The following is a 23,002-nucleotide window of genomic DNA, read 5'->3' as shown; positions in this document are numbered from 1 at the left end:
GAGCGGGAGTACGAGATCCACCCCTCCTCTGCGAAACTAGCGGATATCCGTACACTTGTAACAGAGTATAATAGGACAGTGGATCAGGAGTTACTTCACTGCTCTCGCCGGAAGACGGCCCGCTATTATGGTGAGGGAGGGCTCAGCACAAAAACTGGCGGCGCCGCGTTCCCAGGCGTACGTAACGGAAATGCGGGACACAAACGGGGCTGCACATGATTTAACTCCTGAGATTAGTGCTATCGTTGCACAATTTTACACCCAACTGTATGCAGCAAAAGGGACCTTGTCACCTGAAGAAATTGGCGAGTATCTAGATGAAGTTGCACTCGGCTGGCTTTCCGATTCCCATCGAGAATACTTGGTGCAGCCGTTTGATGAGGAGGACGTTAAAATGGCCATAATGTCACTGCCAACTTGTAAAGCAGCAGGTATGGATGGTCTCCCTAGCGAATTCTATAAGACGTACGTGTCGGAACTTGCTCCTCATTTATTCGAGGCATATGCAGAGGCATATGAGAAGGGGGAACTGCCGCCGTCACTCAAGGAGGCGTTACTGGTGAAGCTTTTAAAGCCAGATAAACCTCCAGATCAGTGTGACTCCTACAGACCTCTATCTATTATCAACATAGATGCGAAGATTCTCGCCAAAATGATTGCCACTAGGCTGCAGCCACTTATTCCCTTCTTGGTGCTGCCTGACCAGTCTGGGTTTGTCACTGCACGGTATACGACGCACAATCTCCGCACTCTCTTTTCCACTCTGCATTATTTTGATCCCGAATTTCAAGCAGTAGCGGTGCTGCTAGATGCAGTGAAAGCTTTTGACTCACTGCAATGGCCATACATGTTTAAGGTTTTGCTACGGATGGGGTTTCCTCCCTTTTTTTAAAAATGGATTAGGGTTCTGTACGAACAACCGGTAGCCTGGGTATGGGTGAATGGTTGAGTGTCGTGCCCAATTCCCATTGAGAGTGGAACACGGCAGGGCTGCCCACTATCACCTATGCTGTTCTCACTTGCACTTGAACCCCTAGCCTGTAAGCTCCGGAATTTGCATGGGGCTACTGCTTTGAGATTCCGTCAAAGACCGCTGATCGTCTCTCTATATGCGGACGATATGTTGTTATATGTGCGAGAACCGGCGATCTATCTACCGGAGTTGCTCCGGGGGTATGTGAAATTCGAACTCTTTTCAGGTCTCGGAATGAATTGGTCAAAGTCAGTAGTGTTTCCGTTGACGGCGCACACTAAAAAGATTGACCTGGAGTATCCACTTACCTGGTCGTTGGACCCTGTTAAATACCTGGGGGTCTGGATACATAGGGATCCAGAGATCGTGATATCGGAAAACTATGGTCGGACAGTAACGCGTATCGTGGACCAGGTTGAGCGCTGGACATGTCTGCCCCTCTCCTTGGCTGATAGAATAGCGGCCGTTAAAATGGCCTTTCTTCCTAAATTGCTTTGCTACTTTGTCAATATCCCTATTAAGCTGAACAAAGCGTTCTTCCGCACTCTTCAATCCACATAGATAACATTTGTGTGGGGAGGTAAGAAGCCACGGTGCAGTTGGGATCTCTTGGCGCAGCCCTTTGAACGGGGAGGGTTTGAGGCCCCCGACTTTAGATTATATTACCTCTGTGCCCAAGCACAGTTTGCGCACTATTGGCACTTTCCACAGAAATTTCAACCACACGTGGCAATAGAATTAGATGCGGTCCTTCCAATGCGGTAACTTTATCGGAGGCTCGGGTGGTCCGCAGACGGAGATCAACCCTGGCCACTGTACGGCATGGGCTTGGCGGATGCTGGCTGAGCGAGCTAGGTTGCCCTATGTGTATGCTTCATCGCTGCCATTGTTATTGCATCCCGATATCTCCGCGGCGAGCGAGACACAGGCTCGGCACGAGCTGGCCAAGGTGGGTATCTCGACGTTGGGGGACCTGTACTCGGGTGGATATTTTAAAACATTGCAGGAAGCACAGAGGGGTGCTGATCGCGGTTTTATGTTTAGCTTACCTATATCCGAGTGCGACAAGCCGTTATAACTGTATACCCAGACTATCCTGCAGAACCCACTACTCTGCGAGCATTGCAAGTGATGCTGACGGGTGAAAAGTGTCATAAGCTAATCACTAAACTCTATAACGCGTCCTTACGAGAACGGGAACAAAGCGATCACCCCTCCTGCGTTCGCTGGCAGATGGCCTTGGGGGCCGCTCTTACACCCGAAGTGTGGACAGCGTGCTGCACTCTGACAAGTCGTCTCACGGCTAATTGTAACCTCAGAATGATTCATTTCAAATTTTTGCATCAATTATTTTATACTCCTGTGCAACTGCATCGATACAGTTTGCGTGACATCGCTAACTTTGTGAGGTGTGGAATGGCAGATGCAGATTTTTTGCATGTGGCATGGCAATATGTGGGTGTGTTTGCCTTCTGGTCGGAATTGACGAAACTACTTACTGATATTGTATTGGAACCTGTGCAATGTGTACCTGAGGTATGTCTCTTGGGTTATATGAAATGCCTAAAGCCATGTAATAGACGCATAGTTGCTGTATCTACCTTATTTGCCAAGAGGGCTGTGGCGCAATGTTGGGGTGCAAAACATACTCCGACAATCAAAAAATGGCTGCGTGAGCGGTTGTATTGTAAAACTCAATAATTGGCTTATGATGAAGAGTTACCTGAAACCTCTCGTCCCAGAGACTTTTGGGCTCCGCTCACCGCGTACTTTTTGACAAGGCTGGACTTGCAGTAACTCTGTATATATGCATTGCGTGCCCTCATATACTTGCTGACTTGCTATAACTTTGATTCCCTCGTCATCCACGGTGAATGGTTTTTACTGTGCCCGCTCGAGGGGTCTTCATCGGCTGTTTCCAATTGTGACCTCATTAGAAAACTCTGCCTATGTATAACAGTGGATTGTTTCTACTCTGTCAATGTACTAGATCTTGGCTTCTTCTGCCTAAAGGGGGGGTGGGGTGGGCTGGAGGGGTTGGTTTGGTATTGATCTATGGTAATGGAATGTGGAGCTTGTTAACATTACCTTGGTTGAAACTAATAAACAAATTGAAAAAATATATATATTGGGATGAAAGATGTGGCAGGTGGTTCCAGGGACAACCAGGAATGAATTCAGTGCCAGTATCTGGCTCAGAACTGATGGTGATGAGTCATGCAAAAAGTGGGACAAAGAATAACCCTCCGACCTCAGAAGCTGCACCGTAGACTGTGGCAGCTGCTCCAGGGAATGTGGTCATGGCACAGGAATCAGGGGGTACAGCAGTGGGACATTTGGCAGACTATCTGTGGAGTCCTCCATCTTCCACCCTGCATTCAGACAAGCAAGGCATCTGAAGGAAGAATGGAGGACAGCAAGGTGGTGAATCTTTCAGTTGAATTAACCAGACGCTGGTAGGGGTTCAGCATGTCCTCCAGCGGTGCATGACCAAAAGAACATAAATAATTCGACCTGTCCAACACAGAATCCTGTACCCTGTTATAGAAGTTCACCTGCTGGGGGCAGTGTCATGAAGAAATGGGCTGTTGGTACCAGGTTGACTCTTGTGTGCTCAACTGCAGTGGCAAAGAACCTGGTGCAAAGCCCTGCACCTCACAAAGTGAAGGAAGGTGGAAGAGTCCACAACTTCTGAGTAAATTGTGTCTCCAGTATCAGCAGAACTTCCAACAAGACTGCAGTAGACATCCAGCACGACTGGGGCAGGCTTCCAGACCTTTATTCCTGGAGCCTCTTTCGCATACTTCTGACCAAATCCCTTGCACCTCCCTCTTGATCACCTTACCAGATCCCTTTTCCATCATCTCATGTGATGCAACTAACTGCATAGTTTGCCTTTGATGGAAACCAAACAACATTTGTTGTGCCTCCTTCTAAGATACCAAATCAAATCACTCATATCCCTTGTGCCTCTTTCACTAGCACTCCACTAGCCCTTTTGCTCTCAACCACTCACATGGGAAGGTAACCCACATTCTTAAGCTCCTTTCACAATCACTTCAGCAGACCTTCCTTGTTTCCCTCAAGTGACTGTCTGAACACGTAATTTGTTCAGCTTTACAGGGCACCTGACTAGTTCCCTTTACCTTTCATGTGTAGACGGTCAAGGTAGGAATGGGACAGAAAATAGGCTCTGGCACCAAAGTAAAAGTGGTCCCTTTTTAGTTAATTAGATAGCTAACACGTGGCCCATATTTGTCAATTGGGTCAGTTTTGAACTTGTAAAGACACACTGTCTAAGTGTTTTGCAAAGTATGCAAGACTGTATTGATTTGAGCTTGCTGCAGTTAATTGTTTTGTCTATCAAAGAAATCAACAATAAAAGCTGGCCCAGCAGACCACAAAACAGCCCCTAAAACAGCTTAAAAACTGGCAAACACACTGATCTATCCAACAGCCCTTTGATCACTGACTGATTGCCACATAGGACAGTCCAAGCCCTGTCGATGGCCCGCATTCTTCAAACCAACTTGTCGTCACTATGACGGGTCCTACCTCTCTCCTCAGGTGACTATGTGAATAAATACTTAATGCCCCTTTAATGTGATCCTTGCCAAGTCCCTATTGCGTATCCAATTAAAAAATTATCAGAGCTTTTGTGTTATTCATATGGCCACATGCTCAGATCAAGTATGCATATGAATAACTTACTCAGGGCCAGATGTACGTACAATTCGCAACCATTATTTTTGTGACCAGTGTAGTAATTTGTAAACTGAACTATGTACTAATAGGTGGGTTTACAAGTTACAGATTCATAGTGGGTAAGAATTTGATCTACCATACAGCGATGGTGGCCTGCTGGGGAAGCAGACAACCACGTCTATGATTGCATTTTAATAAAGCAATCTTTTTTAAAATATTTTTATGTAGCTCATTCCCCAGGCACTGTGTTTAAAAAGAAAAGTTTCTCAGGTTTTGTTTTTTTAGGTTAAAAAGACGCAGTGGAACTGTAAACCACTACCTCCTCTTAAACAGATGTCTTTTTTTTTACATTCACGAAGAGAAAGAGGTCCTAAAGGGCCCCTTCCCATTTACAAATAAGTTACCACTACGTTTGTAGTCAATAAAGTATTAATGTTTTGCAACCGTAATTCGGGCACAAAAGATTCTGTATTTGGAAGGGATGCCCTAAACAAGCCCCTTACAAATAGTGAATCTGTATTTGGTTTCAAACCTAAATTGTGATTCAGTAATGTGGTACAGAATCGCAGTTTGGGTTTCATACATACCAAAATGCTTTTTTGCATCTTACATCTGGCCCAACATTCTTTGTGCCCCTCGGATAGACACTCAACCAGGCCCCTTGTGTCCCTAAAACTAGAGCATTATTGAAGGAAAAATGTAACTTTTGATCCAACTTTGGGCAATTGAACAGCTTAAGCACATCCTGCATGCATCCCATTGCACACAGGTTTCAAATGCTGCATACACTGCAGGGTCTCACCTCCTTCACCATGGTTTTGATCAGCTTGTTTGCCTCCAGCAGGTCATCAGGGTTCTTGCTTTTCAACAGCATAGCTAAAAGCTGTAAAACCGAAACATAATAGAAAGGACATTAGAAGAAGTTGTACAAGAGAGATCCATAGTCAAACATCTGGTGGCAAGTGTACCAAAAGAAAATGTATGTAACCAAATAAGTAAATGTTACTTATCTGCATAAAGTTTTCTATGTTAGTGTCTCTCTACGCCTCCATTGTCCACGGCAGTTTTAAGGAATAAATTCCGACTCTAAGTCCATATTGCATCCTCTGAGGAGAGGTTTCATTGCTTGTATTTCAGCCTTTCATAAAATAAGCGCTCTGTGGACTACTGCAATAGAAGGTACGCCCAGAACCAAATACAAACCTCCCCCTTCACCAAGATCTGTAAGTCTAAGAACATATAAAAACCTAGAAGCGAACTCTTCACCTTACACATAGAACTGGCACAATTCTTTAGACACATCAAAATGCAGTGTTCCTTTTACAATCGGGATAGCCTTGTAGAAGGGGAACGAAACAGTGGTTTATGGAGAAAATCCACCTTTATAGCTCCAACACAGATCTTACCATGTGAGGTACTGGCATTCGAGCAGGCAGTACTAAAAGAAGTAGATGCGATTGAATGCCACAACCAGAAGGTATTCCATAATCTCAATACAAACGAAAAACATGCACTGGAGACACTAAAAAAGATCACCGACTTGGTAATAAAACCGGCAGATCTGCCACTCTCCTCATTCCATGCAATATACTGTAGTGGATTGCTGTTAGGGGTAGAATTGATGGTGGGAGGGAAGGGGATAGAGCAATTGTAATGCTAAACGATTCTAATATACATATGTATGTTCTGTGGATATGAAATGTCAATAAAAAAATTATGAAATTAAAAAAATAAAACGGCAAATAAAGGGGGAGTGATAGTGGTCTTGAATAAGATCATATATGACACTGAGTGCTTCCGCCTACTATCTGAAAGTTATGATATTCTTCATACTGACCCCACACTAAAATTCACCAACAAAATAAAATTTATGGTAGAGGAGGCCCTAATTCCGAACTGGATTACCAAACACGAGGCGGAATTCCTCATTGCGGGTAAACCACAGATCCCGAAATTCTACACCTTACCGAAAATCCATAAACACAGAATGTCCCCTCACGGTAGAGCAATAGTTTCAGGGATCGGATCACTCTTGGAATCTCTGTCACAATTCTGTGACTGGTTCCTAAGACCAATAGTGAAAACAACTGTTTCATATTTATGAGATACCAAGGATGTCCTGTTGTCTACTTTGCGATATTGAAGTCAATACCCCTGATTACATGATTATAACAAGGGGCATTGAAGCACTATACACAAGCATTCCCCAAAGACAAACCTTGAAGTGGGGGAACCCATCCTGCAGGAGATCGAATGGGACTTCATGACCCCAAGACGCTTCATCATGGAATGTGCAGAAGTGGCACTAACCAATTTTTTATTTTTTATTTGAGGGATTGATATACCAAATGCAGGGAACTTCGATGGGGAGTACCTTCGCCCCTTGTATGACCTGACTGTATGTACATCAGTTTGAGACAGACCATATATCCACCCCGGAAAACCCATACAAAGATCACATCAAACTGTGGCGCAGATACATTAATGATGTATTAATAATATGGCATGACAATGAACAACTTGCTAGTGAATTCACAGAGTGGGTGAACACCAGGGACAGACATCTGAGATTTACACACACTGTGTGCAAGGAGGAAGCAGTGTTTTTGGACCTAGTAATCACCATGGATCAGGGAGACATCAGTACTAAAGTCCACAATAAAATCCTGGACAAGAACAGCCTACTACTGTATGAAAGTTTCCACCCCAGATCATTATGCCGGAACCTACCTGCAGGCCAATTTTTACAAGTCTGACGAAATTTCTCCACACTGGAAACATTTGAGACACAGGCTAATACTGTAGAAGAAAAGCTGGTGGCCCGCCACTATCATCAAAAAGCGGTGAAAAAAGAAAACAGCTAGAAACAACAATAGGGAGGCCTTGTTGGAGAGTCGCATACAACCTGACAGTGGTAGGGTTGTATTGTATTTGTCACTACATATACACCGATCTTGAACAAAGTCCAGAGCATCATCAAAAGCACTGGAAGATCCTAAATAGAGCAGCGAAACAATGGTCTCAACCACCGTATACCAATCTACACGACAAACTATTTCACACTAAGACACCACCATCACAGACAAATCCACAGACAGCATTTTGACACAGCAAACCACCGGTGGGACACCATTCATGTGGCAACTGTGTATCGAGCACATTGATCAAAGCAACAAAAGAGGGGGATATAAAGACAGGCAGACCCTGGATTTTAAAAAAATTGACCAACTGCAACAATGTTGTATATTTGATCACTTGCCCATGTGGCTTATTCTATATAAGAATGACCAGACGAAAAATAAAACTGTAAATTAATGAAAACTGAAGTATGATATGATAAAAATGGAATAACACCAAACTGATGCGCCCCTACCTTGACCAAAATCATAAGGATGTGGATACGACCTGGGTAGTCCTAGAGAAAGTTAACACTAAGCACTCAGAAACCTAGAAGAAACTTTTGAGCTATGAACAAAGATTGGTGTACCACTTGAGGTCATGGGAAAAAGGAGATCCCACGGTTACAACTCACATACAATGAGAGTAACATCAGTAAGAATATACAATCACAACTTTACTAAGCCACCTTACTGTGGGTCACAACCTGGCTGAATTTTCCACAAACTAGCATATGGAGAGCGAGAGAGCGAGAGCGAGAGAGCGAGAGCGAGAGGTGTGTGTGTGTGTGTGTATATATGTATATATATATATATATATATATATATATATATATATATATATATATATATATATATATCTCTATATCTCATACATCTATATACCTAATCTCTCTCACCCTACGGGAGGATCAAGTAAAAAAGAGGAAATCAACAAACGCAGCTAACAGCACAAATCAGGTGCCTCCGCTGACCAGTCTGAAGATCTTTATCTTTTGGAATGCCGGCTGGCAACTCAGAACTACTACTCCCATGAACCAATGGGAGAGAGTGACGGCCGGGGACGTTGCTTCAGTACACACAACCAAGACATTCATCAATTGATAGACACCAGAAACGTCAACAGGTGTCTCCAATGTGAGCTTGAGATAATCAGCCCCTTCCTGCCACAGGTGTTGGGTATCCCATACTCCCACGGATCAAGAGCAGCATAAAAATGCATACTCCTCTCCATTCAAACACCATCAGGAAGGAGGAGCAAACGCATGCAGGTTCACCACAAGGGTCGCACCTTGAGCCAGTAAGAGAGTGAACTAATGGAGGGAAACATTCCCTGGATATGCCAGACTGAGAATGAGAGTATGTGTGATCTGATTAACCTTGAATCGCCTCAAAATAAGTGTGACTACAGGGTCCCTGAGCCCTTCCTCCATGGGGCGTAGAAGACCCAAACGTTAGGGTAAGGCTGAGAGCTGGTCTCACAATTTAGTAGAGAAATGCTTTTTTACAATTGCCTCATGTGTGAAGTGTCACAACATCACTTAAGCATGCGTATGATGCATGCTTATACATCATAAATGCATTATAAATGTATCCCCCTTTTTATAAAATGGTATTTAAGGAAGTTTTTCATTTATTCACAGGTATCTAGGAACCAGATCATGTACGAGATAGACATAGGACACACTTCCAACTAGGCAATTCTGAAAATAAGACTGTCTAATTAGGAGCCGTACTGAAGAATGCTGCGGACTCAGCCGAGCTACAAGGCAGAAACATGTCGCCGGTAATAGTGGTGTTGGGGTACTAGTTCCCCTTATCCCTCATTCTCTATTTAATACCAAGGTTCATGACTAGTGAATAAATAGGATTTAGGATGCCACACTGTCTTTTAATACACTTTCAACACGGGTCTATTCTAAATTAGAAGTGCCTCCCTGCCTCCAGGTGTAGGCTAGCTCTCCATCAAACCGGGTTTTTGGAGAGCGTGGGCTGTCTTATGATGAAGCATGACACCTGGTGGTGTGTGAGGACAACCCGTTACATATTCGTGTATGTCCAGCACACCTACTGAATAGCATATTTGGAAATATTCCTCGGGTAGGTCATATTGTGTGCATATGGTCCAAGAACATATCCCGCTCAGCCAATTTAGAGCTGCTCAGCCAATCCTGTATGTATGACTTCTGCTAACTGAGCACACTTTAGGCCACAGAGGGACAAGCAGGTACGCTTATGTTAATTTACCCAACTAGGTCAAATAGGCACTACAGTCGGAGAAAGATCTCAACTCATTGCCTTATGTTTACTCTGGACACTTTTCATTATGATGCAAAAAAAAAGAAAATGTTGGTCAGATGTTCACAACTTATTCACTGTAAAGACATGAGTACTAAAAGTTTTTGAGCCACCCTTCCTAGTTCGTCTCAGACCAACAAGTTAAATTATCAGAGCTTACACTGACATTTCATAAAAAGAGGTAATTTGAAATCAGAGTTCTCATGTGACCTGGCCCAGACCTCTGGCCCAACCATTTTCTCCACTAGCATGTGCCTGCTGTCTTTCATACAGCGCGCCTAATTTATGATTTGACGGACAGTACTCTGTCCATCAGGGTGGTAGAGCACATTTCCTCTGCCATCCTGCTGGACCACTATCCATCAAATTTAGAAATGACCATTGGCCCAGTGGCCTTCTCTGTATAGTGAGAGAACTGTCATTGCGACAGTTACTTTCAAAGTAGTAAATGTTTGGTGGATGGCCACTGCCAAATTTGAGACCCGTTTACCAAACGTTTTCAAAGTTTTTGTTTTTCAGAAACAAACTTCCAGAATTATGTTTCTGAAAATCAAAAAAATAATGGCTCCCACACCCTAGGACATTTTTCCCAGGACTTGGGGGGCATTTTTTCCTGTCCCTCACCACCAGGTTTTTTTGGTGTGTCGGTATAATGTCCTTCATCTGGGGGCTCTGTTGACAGAAAACTTAGGGTCCTCCCATTTATAAATGAGGTGGGTAGACATAATATTTAGCAGGCAGGGTACTGTGTCATATCTGTGATGGAGTACCCTGTCCGCAAAACTCTAAATCAGGCCCATAATCTCTTCTTTCTTTAGAAAAGAAACTGAGAACGATCAAGTGTTCATCACAAAGGTGACTCACTTGTGTTTATTGATATGCCCCATCACCCTTCCCTCTCACTAGTGGAAATATTTGTATAGCACCCAAGACTACTTGAGGGTGGAGAAGGACAGTCTCCCATGATAAGGCTGGATGTCAGTAGTCACTAAGGGCTCAAAATGCAGGAAAACATACTTAAATCCCAAGCTGTGCAGACCATTCTCATTCGACAGCCTGATTAATGCAATGGCCACAACACTGTGAAGAGAGAAATGGTGCATTACAGAGTTGTTGTTATCACCAGTATTGGCCATTTAAGATTTACACAAGTGAACTTGTATATGTCGATTTTCAAATGTGAAAAGAAAGAAAAGACTTTGTGCACGGCCGAAGATGAGGGAGGTAAATTTGTGAACATAGCTCAATGGCAAAATCTGACACACTTACTCTTGTACTGCCTGTAGGAAAGTAGGATCTGCTTTCATGGTTACCCCCACTTTTTGCTGGTGTTATTCTGTGTTATGACTAGTCTGACTGGGATCCTGCTAATCAGGACCACAGTCTCTGTGCTTTCTCCCTAATTTTGACAGTGGTAGGTACTTTGGTACCTTCCCAATTGGTTACTGGTGTACCCATCTAAGTCCCTAGTATATAGTACTAAAGTACCCAGGGCACAGGTAACCAGGGCTCTCCAATTGGCTGCAGCATGTATTATGCCACCCATGAAAGACCACTTAAACTGTGACTACAGGCGTGCCATTGAAACCTCCGTATGTTGGTGCTGGCAGCACTTACGACAGATAGAAGTTTCCTTTTATCTGAGATCACTGCACTTAAAACCTATAATTCACCCCTAAGGCTGGCCTTTCAATCCTGAAGACAGGATGCTAGGTTATAAGTGAGAGGGTGCCCTGCATGAGCAGAACACCCCCTACAAACCCCAGAGTCGATTCTTCAGGCTTTGTAAGTGTGGTCAGCTATTTTGATACATATAGTAGCCATGCGTCATTACGCATGGTTAACTATATATTGGCTGTGCCGAACCTGGGCATGTTTGGTATCAAGCATGTTGGAATCATACCCCAACACGGTTACAGGTGTTAAAGGTATGATTCCATGCACTGGGGGGATCCTCTAGGAAGCCCCCAGTGCACCCGGTAACAGCCTTTTAGGGTCTGTGAGCAAGCTAGTGCTGCTGCCGACCCCAGCCACGATTCTGCCCTCTTGCTGCTGAGCGGAGCTTGAGTAGGGGAAGGTAGAACAATAGGGTTCCTGCCACAGGGACGTGTGACCACCTCCCAGACAGAACTTAGTGTTTTGGGGTGGGGGCACTTGCCAGTGCCACCAGACTACTTTGAGGGGCACATTTGGTGCCCTCCTTGCATACCACAGTCAGAACCAGTTCAGGGATCCCTTGACTCCTGCTCTGGTGCGTAACTGGACAAAGGACATGGGAGTATCCTCCCCATCTGTTCGGCCCCTCCTCTGAGAGGAGCGCTTGAATCGTTACAACCCTTTCCCTAGCGTACTTAAGGGCTTACCTGTGAGTGGCTCTTCAGATTTGTCGTGGGACAGGATTCAAACCTGAAACCACTTCAACTTCGACTGTCTAGGCACCTTGGACTTCGTCTGGAACCGAGACTGCTCTAAGGAAGACTGCTGCTGCTCCTGGTCTCACTGTTCTGCAACTCTTCATTGTCATCTGTGCCTGTGCTCTATCCAGGTTCTTCTCCAGGTCTGTGGTCATGAAAGACACCCGAAAGAATCTCCCTAGGAGTGCAGGAGTCACTCCTCTGCATTTGTAGGCACCGCAACGAAGTTGACCGGTCTGCTGCTCCTGATGTCCCACAGACCCCGAAAGGTCCAGCAACACAGGTGGGGGTTCTCCTACTTAGTCGAGGCCTAACTTGTCCTCCAAACAAGTTTGAGGCCAGTATCCCTCGTCCATACCGCTGGAACAGAACCCCTGTGCAACGTGTCGACTTGCTGGTGCCATGCCTTGTTTGGTATGTACTCCAGAGATCTTCGGCCTTCAAGAGACTCCAGCACCTCTTCCTACCAAATCTTTGTCTTTACTGCATGTTCTACATCGTGGGCCGACATCTTTGGTGAGCTGCTCAAGGTCCTTTTGCGACTTCTGTGCCTTCGGCCCATGGGTCCTCTTGAGGGTCTTCTTGGGCTTCAGAGGGCTCCCCTGCTTGCTCGGGGGCCTGCTCTGACTCTCCTGCAATTGGTGAGTCCCTTGGACCTTGCTGGTCCCAACGTTACACCTTTTTTGTCTACCAAGTCTGTTGTTGCTGCAAAGGTTTGTTGGTGCTCCCACTGGACACCGACCTCCTGGTGTCTCGACTTCTGACGTGGGACAGCTCGTGAACGGCTCCTGGTCTTCCACAGCATTGCCTGGTCCTCACAGCTGCAACGACAAGGTCACCGTCATCACTCCTGCATCTTTGGTCATTGGTGGTCATTGTTCTTCCATGCCTCCTGATCACCTCTGAGTGGCATAGACTCTGTCCCCTCTGCTTGCAGGTTCTTCTCTTCAAGTTTTCACCCTTGGTTTCCACCGGACTCTTCTACCGTCTCTGCCAGCTGCATCTTTCCTTAAGTCCTCCATTGGGGTCTACGCCGGTTTTCGTCCCATCTATGCACCCAGCTTACCTGGTGTAGGAATCCTGGTTCCTGGGGTATCCATAAGTGGGGTGACTTTCCAACCATCTGACTTCCACTGGGTTTCTTCAGTGTCCACTGGGAAAGGTCCTTCTTCTTGAAAACTGCAACCAAGACTTTCCTATTGACTTGCATTGAGTATGCGGCTGTGTTTCCACTCTGCACACAGCCTCCTTGGCGTTCCTGGGGACTTACCTTGGGTGGTTCTTTGTGTCACCATCTCTTCTGAGTCTTCTGGTCCAAGTCCCAATTTCGGTCGCAGTTCGCATTCCACTTCTTTAGTATATAGTTTGGTCTTGCCTTGCATACCACTGTGTATTTGCGCTTACTTACCTGTCTGCATTTGAGGTATTGTGTGTATTGTGTTGATATCTCCGGGTAAGAGATATACCAATGTCTTAGTGAGTGTGTATAATAAATAGACCTATTTTTGTAACTACACTGTATGGTTATTTTTTGTTTAACCTACACTGTATGATTAGTTCTGGTAAAAACAAGTTGCTTAACACTCCTTCTGGCATAAGCCGGAAGGCTGCTCTCCACAGCTACCACTTAGAGAGCTTTCTATGGTTGTCTGAGGCCACTAAAATCACCATAAGGGTTATCTGGATTAGTGCAAGGTGCTTCACTTAAATAAGTGTGCATCCTATACTAAGCCAGTCTCCTACGCTGCCTAAAAGTTGCAACTCTTCTAGCCTAATACAAACAAAACACAAGTAATGCTGAATATGAAAGGTCACCACCAACGTTCCCTCAAATTTTTTTCTCCTGTGTGCAGCAGTATAAGGTCTCTGTGTGCTGCAGCCAAAACTATGTGCGCCTAGAACCCAACCATGTGTGTGGGTGCAGCGACAGATATCAGTGCAAATACTGCTCAAACATTTTCTTAATAAAGTGAAGACAGTGTATTTCTACATATACAGCACCACATGAAGGTTCTTAAGGCAGGTTTGCAACATGCAACAAACATAAAAAGAATACAGTATTCAAAAGCATATTATCCATTAAAAGTCTTTACATTTAACAATGTGTCCCTTATTATCACTTCTCAAATGTGAATGCTACATCCCTGAGAGGTGTCTTTGTTATTCAAGATTGCACCACAATGGGTTCTGTGAAAATGCATTGTTGTGTCCTATCCTTAGCCAACCACAGAACATTCCTTATATGCATTATCTCTTGCTGCATTCTTGCATGCCTTTCACAGCCCCGCCAAGTACAAGCCATCAGGTTTAGACTAACACATTTTAGTGAGGTGATCTGCATCACCACACTAAAATGCATTAATCACACTTTTGTAGTGCCTTGACACCTGCGTGCTGTGAGGGAGAAGCTGGAACTGCAGCTGCAAAGTGCACGTCATGTGCACTATTGAGTAGATAACGCCGTCCACACTGCCAAAAATTTGGGCCCCACTGAATAATGTGCTGAACTTGTCCGGTGTCATTTCAAACACCAGAACACTTTCAGCAGCACCTGCACGTTGTCTGATTTCCATCTGCAACAAGTATCAATGTGCAGGTGGGGACAGGGCTTTCTTATTTAAGACCACTGCTGGGCTCATAACAAAGGCGGAATTTGAGGGGTCATCTGACCTCCTTTTGTTCGAGTCCCTTGGCTGGGGGCAGTCAGGAGCCCACACCTGACACAAATGAAGCGTAGGTGAAACAAAGGCTCGAACCTTGTTAGTTCGTCACACTGCGTTTTACATCAACACGTGCATATTACATGTACAATAAATTATTTACGTTTGTAAATGTAAGTTACATAAAACTGGGGGATTGCATGGTGTAGAAGTCACATTTCACCTTCCATAGCTCACTGTGCTATTATCCTCGCAATGCGCTCATACGTATACATGATAGACCTGCTAAACATATATGTGAAGGCTTCAGATCTGATATCACTTCTTGTGATGCCACGTCCCGTAAAGTTGTGGCTTGTTATGCCACTTTCTATGATGCCACTTTCTGTGATGCCTCTTCCTGTAAAGTCGTGGCTTGTGATGCCACTTTCTATGATGTCACTTCTTGTGATGCCACTTCCTGTAAAGTCATGGCTTGTGATGCCACTTTCTATGATGCCACTTTCTGTGATGCCACTTCCTGTAAAGTCGTGGCTTGTGATGCCACTTTTTTTTTTTTTTTTATAACATACTTTATTAAATGTTCCCATTAGAAGGAGCAATGAATTACATATTGCATTAATCACATTAAGTACATATATGGCAGTGGATACATCACAAGCATCTTGCGCCAACCTGTAAGTAGAGTAGCACAGTTGTCCATACATTCTTAACATGTAACAGGTCGGCCTGAAAGGCCACCAATCACGCACATTGCTATGCACTAAGTAACCATCCTTCAAGACACTTTACCCACGGGGAGCGATGCCCACCCAATACCCTCCCCAACTCCCCATCCCACCCAGAACCCACCCACCATAACCAACCCATGCCACATAAATTCGGTCTGAGGGCCGCAGGGCATTCCCCGGGGGGGGGGGGGGGGGGGGGGGGAAGGGAAGGGAAGGGAAGGAGACCACACCCTAAGCGTGCGGCAGGGGAAGGGAAGAGGCAGAATAGTGCAGCAAGAGGGGAGAACTAGATGAATGAGAATAAGTGGAATAAGGAGGGGAGGAGTACACCAACACCCACCGGGAAGTGGCTTCCATCTTTTGGGATACTTCATCTCTCATTGCCAGGGGACAGGTTCCATCAAACACCAATCTTATCCACTGCCAGGTACCAAGGCACGTACAGGGAAACTCTGGGGATGGGTCCCTACAGCCTCCTCCCCCATTTCACGTTTAAACAGCTCAGTCAAGTGTGCCCATTCAAGGGAGATAGGACGCTTGCGCAGCCCCCGACTCTCCTCACGGTGCAGGGCCTCTCGCTCCGCCACCGACCAGCGTAATACCTCCTCTCCCCAGGCCTCTACACGCGGTGGGGCACGAGACTTCCAACGCTGTGTTATCAGGCGCTTTGCTAGCATTAAAGTCAGATTGGCAAAACGACACAACAGTTTCGCTTTAAGGGGGAGCGGTAAAAGCCCCAATAAACAAGCCTCTGCTGTGTCCCAGGAGGGGCGCTCAGTGATTGTAAATAAAACTTGCGTTATCCTACCCCAGTATCCCTGCAGCGCCAGACAAAGCCACAGCATATGCATCAGGTCAGCATCTGGTGCCGGGCAACGAGGACAGGCCGAAACCGCCGTGTTGTACACCTTACTTAGTGTATGGGGCGTACGGTAAGCCCTGTGGAGGACAAACAATTGGATAGTCTTCAACCTACAATTGCAGGACACTTTCTTAGGGTATTCCAGTATATAGGTCCACTCTCTATCACTAAATGCCCGGGACAAATCTGCTTCCCACCGCAACCTGAAAGGAAATCTGTGTGTGTTCTCGGAGGCCACGGTAAAGCCAACGAACCAGGAAACGTCCATGGCCCTTTATGTGGAGGCAGCGCAAGAGATGGAATGTTGAGGGTTCTACAGGTGTCGCCTACCACTGTGCCAGAATATACCGGGAGATCGCCGCATGGTGCATAAACTGGGTATCGGGTACCGCGTTCACCCGCACAAAGTCCACGTGGGGCATCAAACTGCCTTCCTGAAAAAAGGCTCCTATTGTCTCCACCTCCTGTTGCGCCCAATTCTGTAATCGACCGGCATTCAGAATTCCCTGTCTCGTGGGGAGGCCACACAGCGGTAAATTGGGAGAATATGGATGTTGGATTTTAGCATACTTACATATAATGAAGCGCTATCTTCAGTAGGGCCGGGGGGTCCGATGGTATAGGGGCACAGGGGCACAACAACGACTGCAAGGTATCGCGCGCTAGTTGGGTCGGGGTATAGCCTATTTCAAACAGGTTTTTCCCGGCCAGCCAGTAGGCCATCCACTGCAGCTGACCAGCAATACAATATGCCAAGAAGTCGGGCGCTCCCATACCGTCAGCGCCACTCGGGATCCGTAGCTTAGCTAATGCCACCCTGGACCCCAGATCAGAGAGATCAGCAGGGTATCCAACTCTTGAAAGATCCAAGCGGGATATACCACCGGGATGTTGACGAAATGGTAAAGCAGGCGAGGCAGCATCACCATCTTAGATATCGCCAACCGTCCCGCGATGGTAAGAGGCAATGTATTCCAAAATATAATTTGGGAACGTATGGAAGAGACTGTGCGTACCAGGTTGCCTGCTATGACATCCGGCACGGACCGATAGATATTAATCCCCAAGTACTTAAAAGTGACTGGTGCCACCCTGAAGGACAAAGGCCCAAAACGTAGCTCCGGAGCCGTGAGCGTGCCACTGAAGGAATAGGCTATAGATTTGGAAGCATTAAGGTGCAACCCGGAAACCTCCCCAAAGTGAAGAAAAATATCCGCCACTTCTCTCATGTCGGCCTGGAGATCACGAAAGTACAGCAGCATGTCGTCTGCGTAAAGCGAGACTGAGTGCAGGACACCCATCATCTGAATGCCATGGGGCACCATGGCCCGTCTAAGGTTCTGGGCCAGTGGCTCAAGTGCCAAAACAAACAATATAGGTGATAATGGGCAACCCTGGCGAGTACCCCGAAAGATAGGGTAGGCCGAGGAGATAATTGAACCTGTCTTCGCCCTGGCGGCGGTGTAGAGCAGCTAAATCCAGGCGCATAGTTCTGGGGGAACGCCCATTTCAGCCAACACTTCCAGCATATAAGACCAACTTAGAGTGTCGAATGCCTGCGATATATCCAAGGATAGACACCCTGCCCTCGGTGGTCAGAGCCCGGAGGCATGCAAGAGGGCGTGAAAGCGCCGAAGATTCAGCGATGTACTCCGCCGTGGGACAAAGCCGCATTGGTCTGTATGGATCAACCGCGAAAGAAGTGGGAGAAGGCGGTTAGCAAGGAGTTTACTAAGAATTTTATATTCTGTATTAAGGATCGACAGAGGCTGATAGGATGACATATCTAGAGGATCTTTATCCGGCTTTAAGAGGGATGTGACTATCGCCTCCCGAGTGGTAGGGGGCAACCTCCCCTCTGCGAGTGATGTCATATAGAGTTGAAGTAGTTTGGGGATTAAGAGAGGTGAGCAAGTGGAGTAAAATTCAATGGGTAGCCGGTCGGAGCCAGGGGTCTTCCCACAGGCTAAGGACTTAATAGCTACTCTGATCTCGGCCGGGGTAATCGGCGCCTTGTTGTCATGAATCTCTGCTGCAGACAGCACTGGTAAATTCGCCTACACCAGAAACTCAGTCACATCCTCTGCGCCCGGTGCTGGGCGTGCCCCATAGAGTGTCTCGTAATGGGTCCGAAACGCCAAGTTTATCCCAGGATGGGAGTAGGACAAGTCAGGGGGCAATAAGCCGTGCTAATAGCGTGCCCGCTCTGTCAGCCTCCGAGTGCGTGCGCTGGGTGTACGCCCTATAATCTAATAAGCGAAGACGCTCTAGAGTTTCCGCATACTTAATTCTGGCCGTCTGCAAGGATTCCTCGGCCTGCTCGTCCAGTTGGGCCGCCGCTTCATGTTCCTGCAGCGCTGCCTCCAGGTCCGTTAGGTCCTGGATCACTTCCATATGGGCCCCCACCAAGGAGCTCAGGGACACCCCCCGTATAGAGACCTTGAAAGCTTCCCATTCTAGGGAACGTGTCGAGGCAGTGCCTTCGTTAACAGCAAAGTATGCGGTGATCGCCGTTTGTAATGTATCACGGAAGACCTGGTCTTCTAATTGAAGGGGTTGCATCCTCCAAGTCGGTATCGGCGCCGGGGACCGGCCCCACTGAAGGCACAATTCGATAGGATTGTGGTCGGATAGGGTTTTGCCCAAATAAGTGCAGTGGGAGACAGCAGAGGACAAAGCTGGCGAACCCAAGAAGTAATCCAGGCGTGTATGCAAGTGATGGGGGTAAGAATAAAAGGAGTGCTCCCTAGCAGTCGGATGTTGCGATCTCCAAAGATACAGCAAGTTCCAACCCCGTGCCCACTGACCCTGCCTCTAGAAGATCAGCCAATTCCAGGATAATGGTGCCCCCGGCCTGGAGCTCATCTACCAGATGTCCACCATCTTCGGCTGCTAGCCACGCCCCCGTGATGCCACTTTCTATTATGTCAATTCCTGGGATGCCATGTTTGATGTCACTTCCTATGATGCCTTGTGTGATGTCGCTCTCCGTGATTTTGCGCGCCATGATGTCACTTGCATACTGTCTAACTAGGTTAGTCCCCTCCACTTCTTTTTTTTTAGGACTTGTGCCCTGATAGCACTGAAATTTTGAAAATGTCACACGTAGCAATCTGAAACCTTGGCAGCTATGTGTAGGCCATTTTCTGTTTGTGTGAAATGTCCCGGTTTTTGGCTTTAAAATTCTGGTCACCTTATTTATCAACAAAAGGCACACAGCAAGCCTAACAGCACTTCACAATCCCTGATATATATTAGGGATTGTGAAAGCACACGTTGTCCTGTTAGCCTTGCTGCGTGCCTTTTGTTAATAGAGGACAGCAGATTGCGCGCCTTTTTGAGTGTTCATGTTAATTGCAGCTCCCGACATGCTTACACTCGGGGCTGCATTTAACATAAAAACTTTCAAAAAGGCACACAAACTGCTGCGCTCTGTTAAGAAAATGCATGCAGCAAGCCCAACAGCACGACGTGTGCTTTCACAATCACTAATACATATTAGTGATTGTGAAAGCACACGTTGCGCTCTTAGGCTTGTTGCATGCCTTTTGGTAATAGAGCGTGGCAAATTGCGTGCCTTTTTAAAAAGTTTTCATGTTAATTGCAGGGCAGCGACATGCTTACACAAGGGGCTGCATTTAACACGAAAACTTTCTAAAAGGCACAAACTGCCGCGCTATTTTAACAAAAGGCAGGCAGCAAGCCCAACAGCACAACGTGTGCTTTCACAATCACTAATATATGTTAATGATTGTGAAAGCACACGTGACTTTAGGCTTGCTGCCTGCCTTTTCTTGATTGAGCGTGGAGGGGGGCAGATTGTCTGCTTTTCTTCACGTATTCATGTTAATCGCAGCGCCCATCATGCTTCTACAGGGCGCTGCGATTAACCTGAATACCTACCTCTGGTGGTGTGTGCGCCTCAGATTCACAAACGTGCCCAGGCGCGCACCTTGAAGGGAAAGTGGTCACCACCTATATGATTCATAAGATTAAACTGCCATCTTACGTCCTTTAAAACACTATTTAATTGAGGCACTGTTGTTTTCTTAGTATTGGCCTGTGCTGTACTCTAGAGGGCCCTGTATAGTACAGTTAGCAGGACAAAAGTTATACTACATTTCAAACATCACACTTTGAAGGAACTAGGCCTAAATAAAGATAGGCATGACCAAACAATCAATCAGGATTTATAAAGCATGGGTAATCACCCCATAGGGTACCCAGGCGCTTGCAAATACCGGAGGCTTATTCGAACAGCTAGGTTTTGAGGGCCATTCGGAATTTCAGAAGAGAGGTGATGGTCCTGAGGTGTGTGGGGAGGCTGTTCCAGGTCTTGGCTGCGATGTGGGAGAAGGAGCATCATCCACTTCGGCTTCAGTAGATGCATGGAGCATGGGTATGTGAAAGGGAAACGGAGCGGTCTTCTCCATGGGTGGTGGAAGTTCAGGCGGTGGTTAATGTACGCAGGTCCATGATTGTTTAGCACCTTGTGTGCAAGGGTCAACAGATTGAATTGGCATCTCTTCTGTGTGCAGGGAGCCAGAAGAGTTGCCTGAGGTGGGGTGTGATGTGGTTCGTCGGAGAAGGCAGAGAATGAGTCTGGCTGCCGCGTTCTGTATGGTCTAAAATCTCTGTAGGAGGTGTCCGGCGATTCCTACGTAGAGACCATTGCCGTAGTCCAGTCGGCTTGTGATGAGGGCCTGTGTCACGGTGCGTCTCCTGTGTAGGAGTAGCCACTTGAAGATCTCACGTAGCATGTGCAGAGTGAGGAAGCAGACAGAGAAGACGGCATTGATCTGTGATTTCATGACAAGCTTGTTGTGAATGATGATTTTGAGGCATAGTCGGAGGGAATGGGTGAGGGTCCTAGGTCTGATGGCCACAAGAGTCGTTCCATGTGTTGCCGCTGTTGCCAAGCATCAATACTTCTTTCTTGTCTGTGTTCAGGTGCAGTTTGTCATTCATCTGTGGAAGTTGGTTCTGGTGGTGGCTGGGTCGTCGGTGAGTGAGAGGATGAGTTGGGTATCGTTTGAGTAGGAAATTATGTTGAGACAGTGGGATCTGACGATGTTGAGGTATACATTTATTTGCATAGTTAATTAAAACTGTTGCAAAATGCCAACATGATCAAAAAAAGAAAAGAACACAATTATATACATTTACAAAGCATTCCTTCATAATTATTAAGTTTAAAAGCTTTTTTTTTTTTTAATCTAAAATTAAGCAGCTTTGACAATGAAGTGTATAATTTCTGTCCAATTGCTGCCCTGAGCATTTTGGACCATCCAAACAAACTTTTTGCCAACCATTGACAAGCCATTCTAACCTTGGCGAACCGCCCCTTTTAAAAAACGACTGACTCTGTGTGGCATGCCCTCAGGTACTGTACTGTCCGACCACCGCGTACTTCAGATGTAAAAGTTCATTTCTTTGAGGGGAATTTCTCGAGTGCGCCTCAGAACATTTGCCCATGTGTTCCCTGCATAGATTCCTTATATCTCCATTTCAGGCATTTTACTATCGCACAGTTTCAGATACTTCATTAGGCTGCAATTCAGTTGTGGATCGGTCGGTGCAAAACATGCCAGTAGAGCTTGGCCCCTGGTGCGAATCCCCCGCTGATTAAAGTGTCGCTTCAACAGTTGTTTTCGTTCTTTAAGCAGTTTTTTGCAGGAGCACAGTAAATGCAGCAGATCTTCCGATGCTGAACCACATAAGTGGCACGCGGTGCCCGCTTGCTCTCTTAACCAGGGTGGAAGATGTTGAATGCAGGGTAACAACCCCAATCTACTTCATGAAAGCAATTTTTATTTTTTTGTCATACCCCAGATTGGGCGGCCGACTCCGTATATGTCTTTAATGTCATCGAGCCATGGGCCCTTTTTGTCAATGTGGCCTTGTCCTCCAACAAGGAAAGATGTTTCACTGTTTTCCACACTAGTTTTTTTAAAGCAGTAGTGGTTGTTGATGTTTCCCAAAGCTGACATAGGCCCAACCCATTTAAACTGCTATAAAGATATTCTGCGGCAGGTGATTTGGTATGTTGTTCTATCTCCTTCCATAGCTGTTCATTTAGTGTACCATGTGGAGCTTTTCGTACTTTGTCCCATGCAATGATGAATGCTCCTTGCCTTGCAACTGTTTGTTTTGAAACACCGAATTCAAGCCTAATTTGCACCGGCGAGGTGTGTTTGGGCAGCCCAAAGATTACCCTATATAAGATGACCCTATATACAGTTGTTACTACGGCGTCAAGTATTTTAGCGTCTCTGCCTTTCTGAGGTTCGCTGCCATAGGTGATTGTTGGCAGCAGTTTTGCCCGAACTACCTCAATAAAAGGGAGGATCGATGGTCCTGTCAACTTTGAATTTAGTGTTTTTAGAGTGGAAGCCAGTATTAGGCCTTTGTGCCGAATGCTATTCTTCTGTGATGCGAAGCGATCCCCACTATCCAACTTCA

General features: G+C 46.1%; 1 protein-coding gene across 5 annotated transcripts in view; it reads right to left on the bottom strand.

The window, feature by feature from the left end:
- The window catches only part of GGA3 (golgi associated, gamma adaptin ear containing, ARF binding protein 3), a 730,897-nt gene that overhangs the window by 388,668 nt on the left and 319,227 nt on the right, over positions 1–23,002 (bottom strand). For all 5 annotated transcript variants that reach the window (XM_085617036.1, XM_085617040.1, XM_085617038.1 and 2 more), the window contains exon 7: positions 5,481–5,561. In XM_085617036.1, the coding sequence (XP_085473162.1) occupies positions 5,481–5,561 (81 nt within the window). The remainder of the gene's footprint in view (positions 1–5,480; positions 5,562–23,002) is intronic.

This window comes from Triturus cristatus, chromosome 7, assembly GCF_964204655.1.
Source record: "Triturus cristatus chromosome 7, aTriCri1.1, whole genome shotgun sequence".
NCBI lineage: Eukaryota > Metazoa > Chordata > Amphibia > Caudata > Salamandridae > Triturus > Triturus cristatus.
This window is presented reverse-complemented; position numbering and strand designations above follow the sequence as displayed.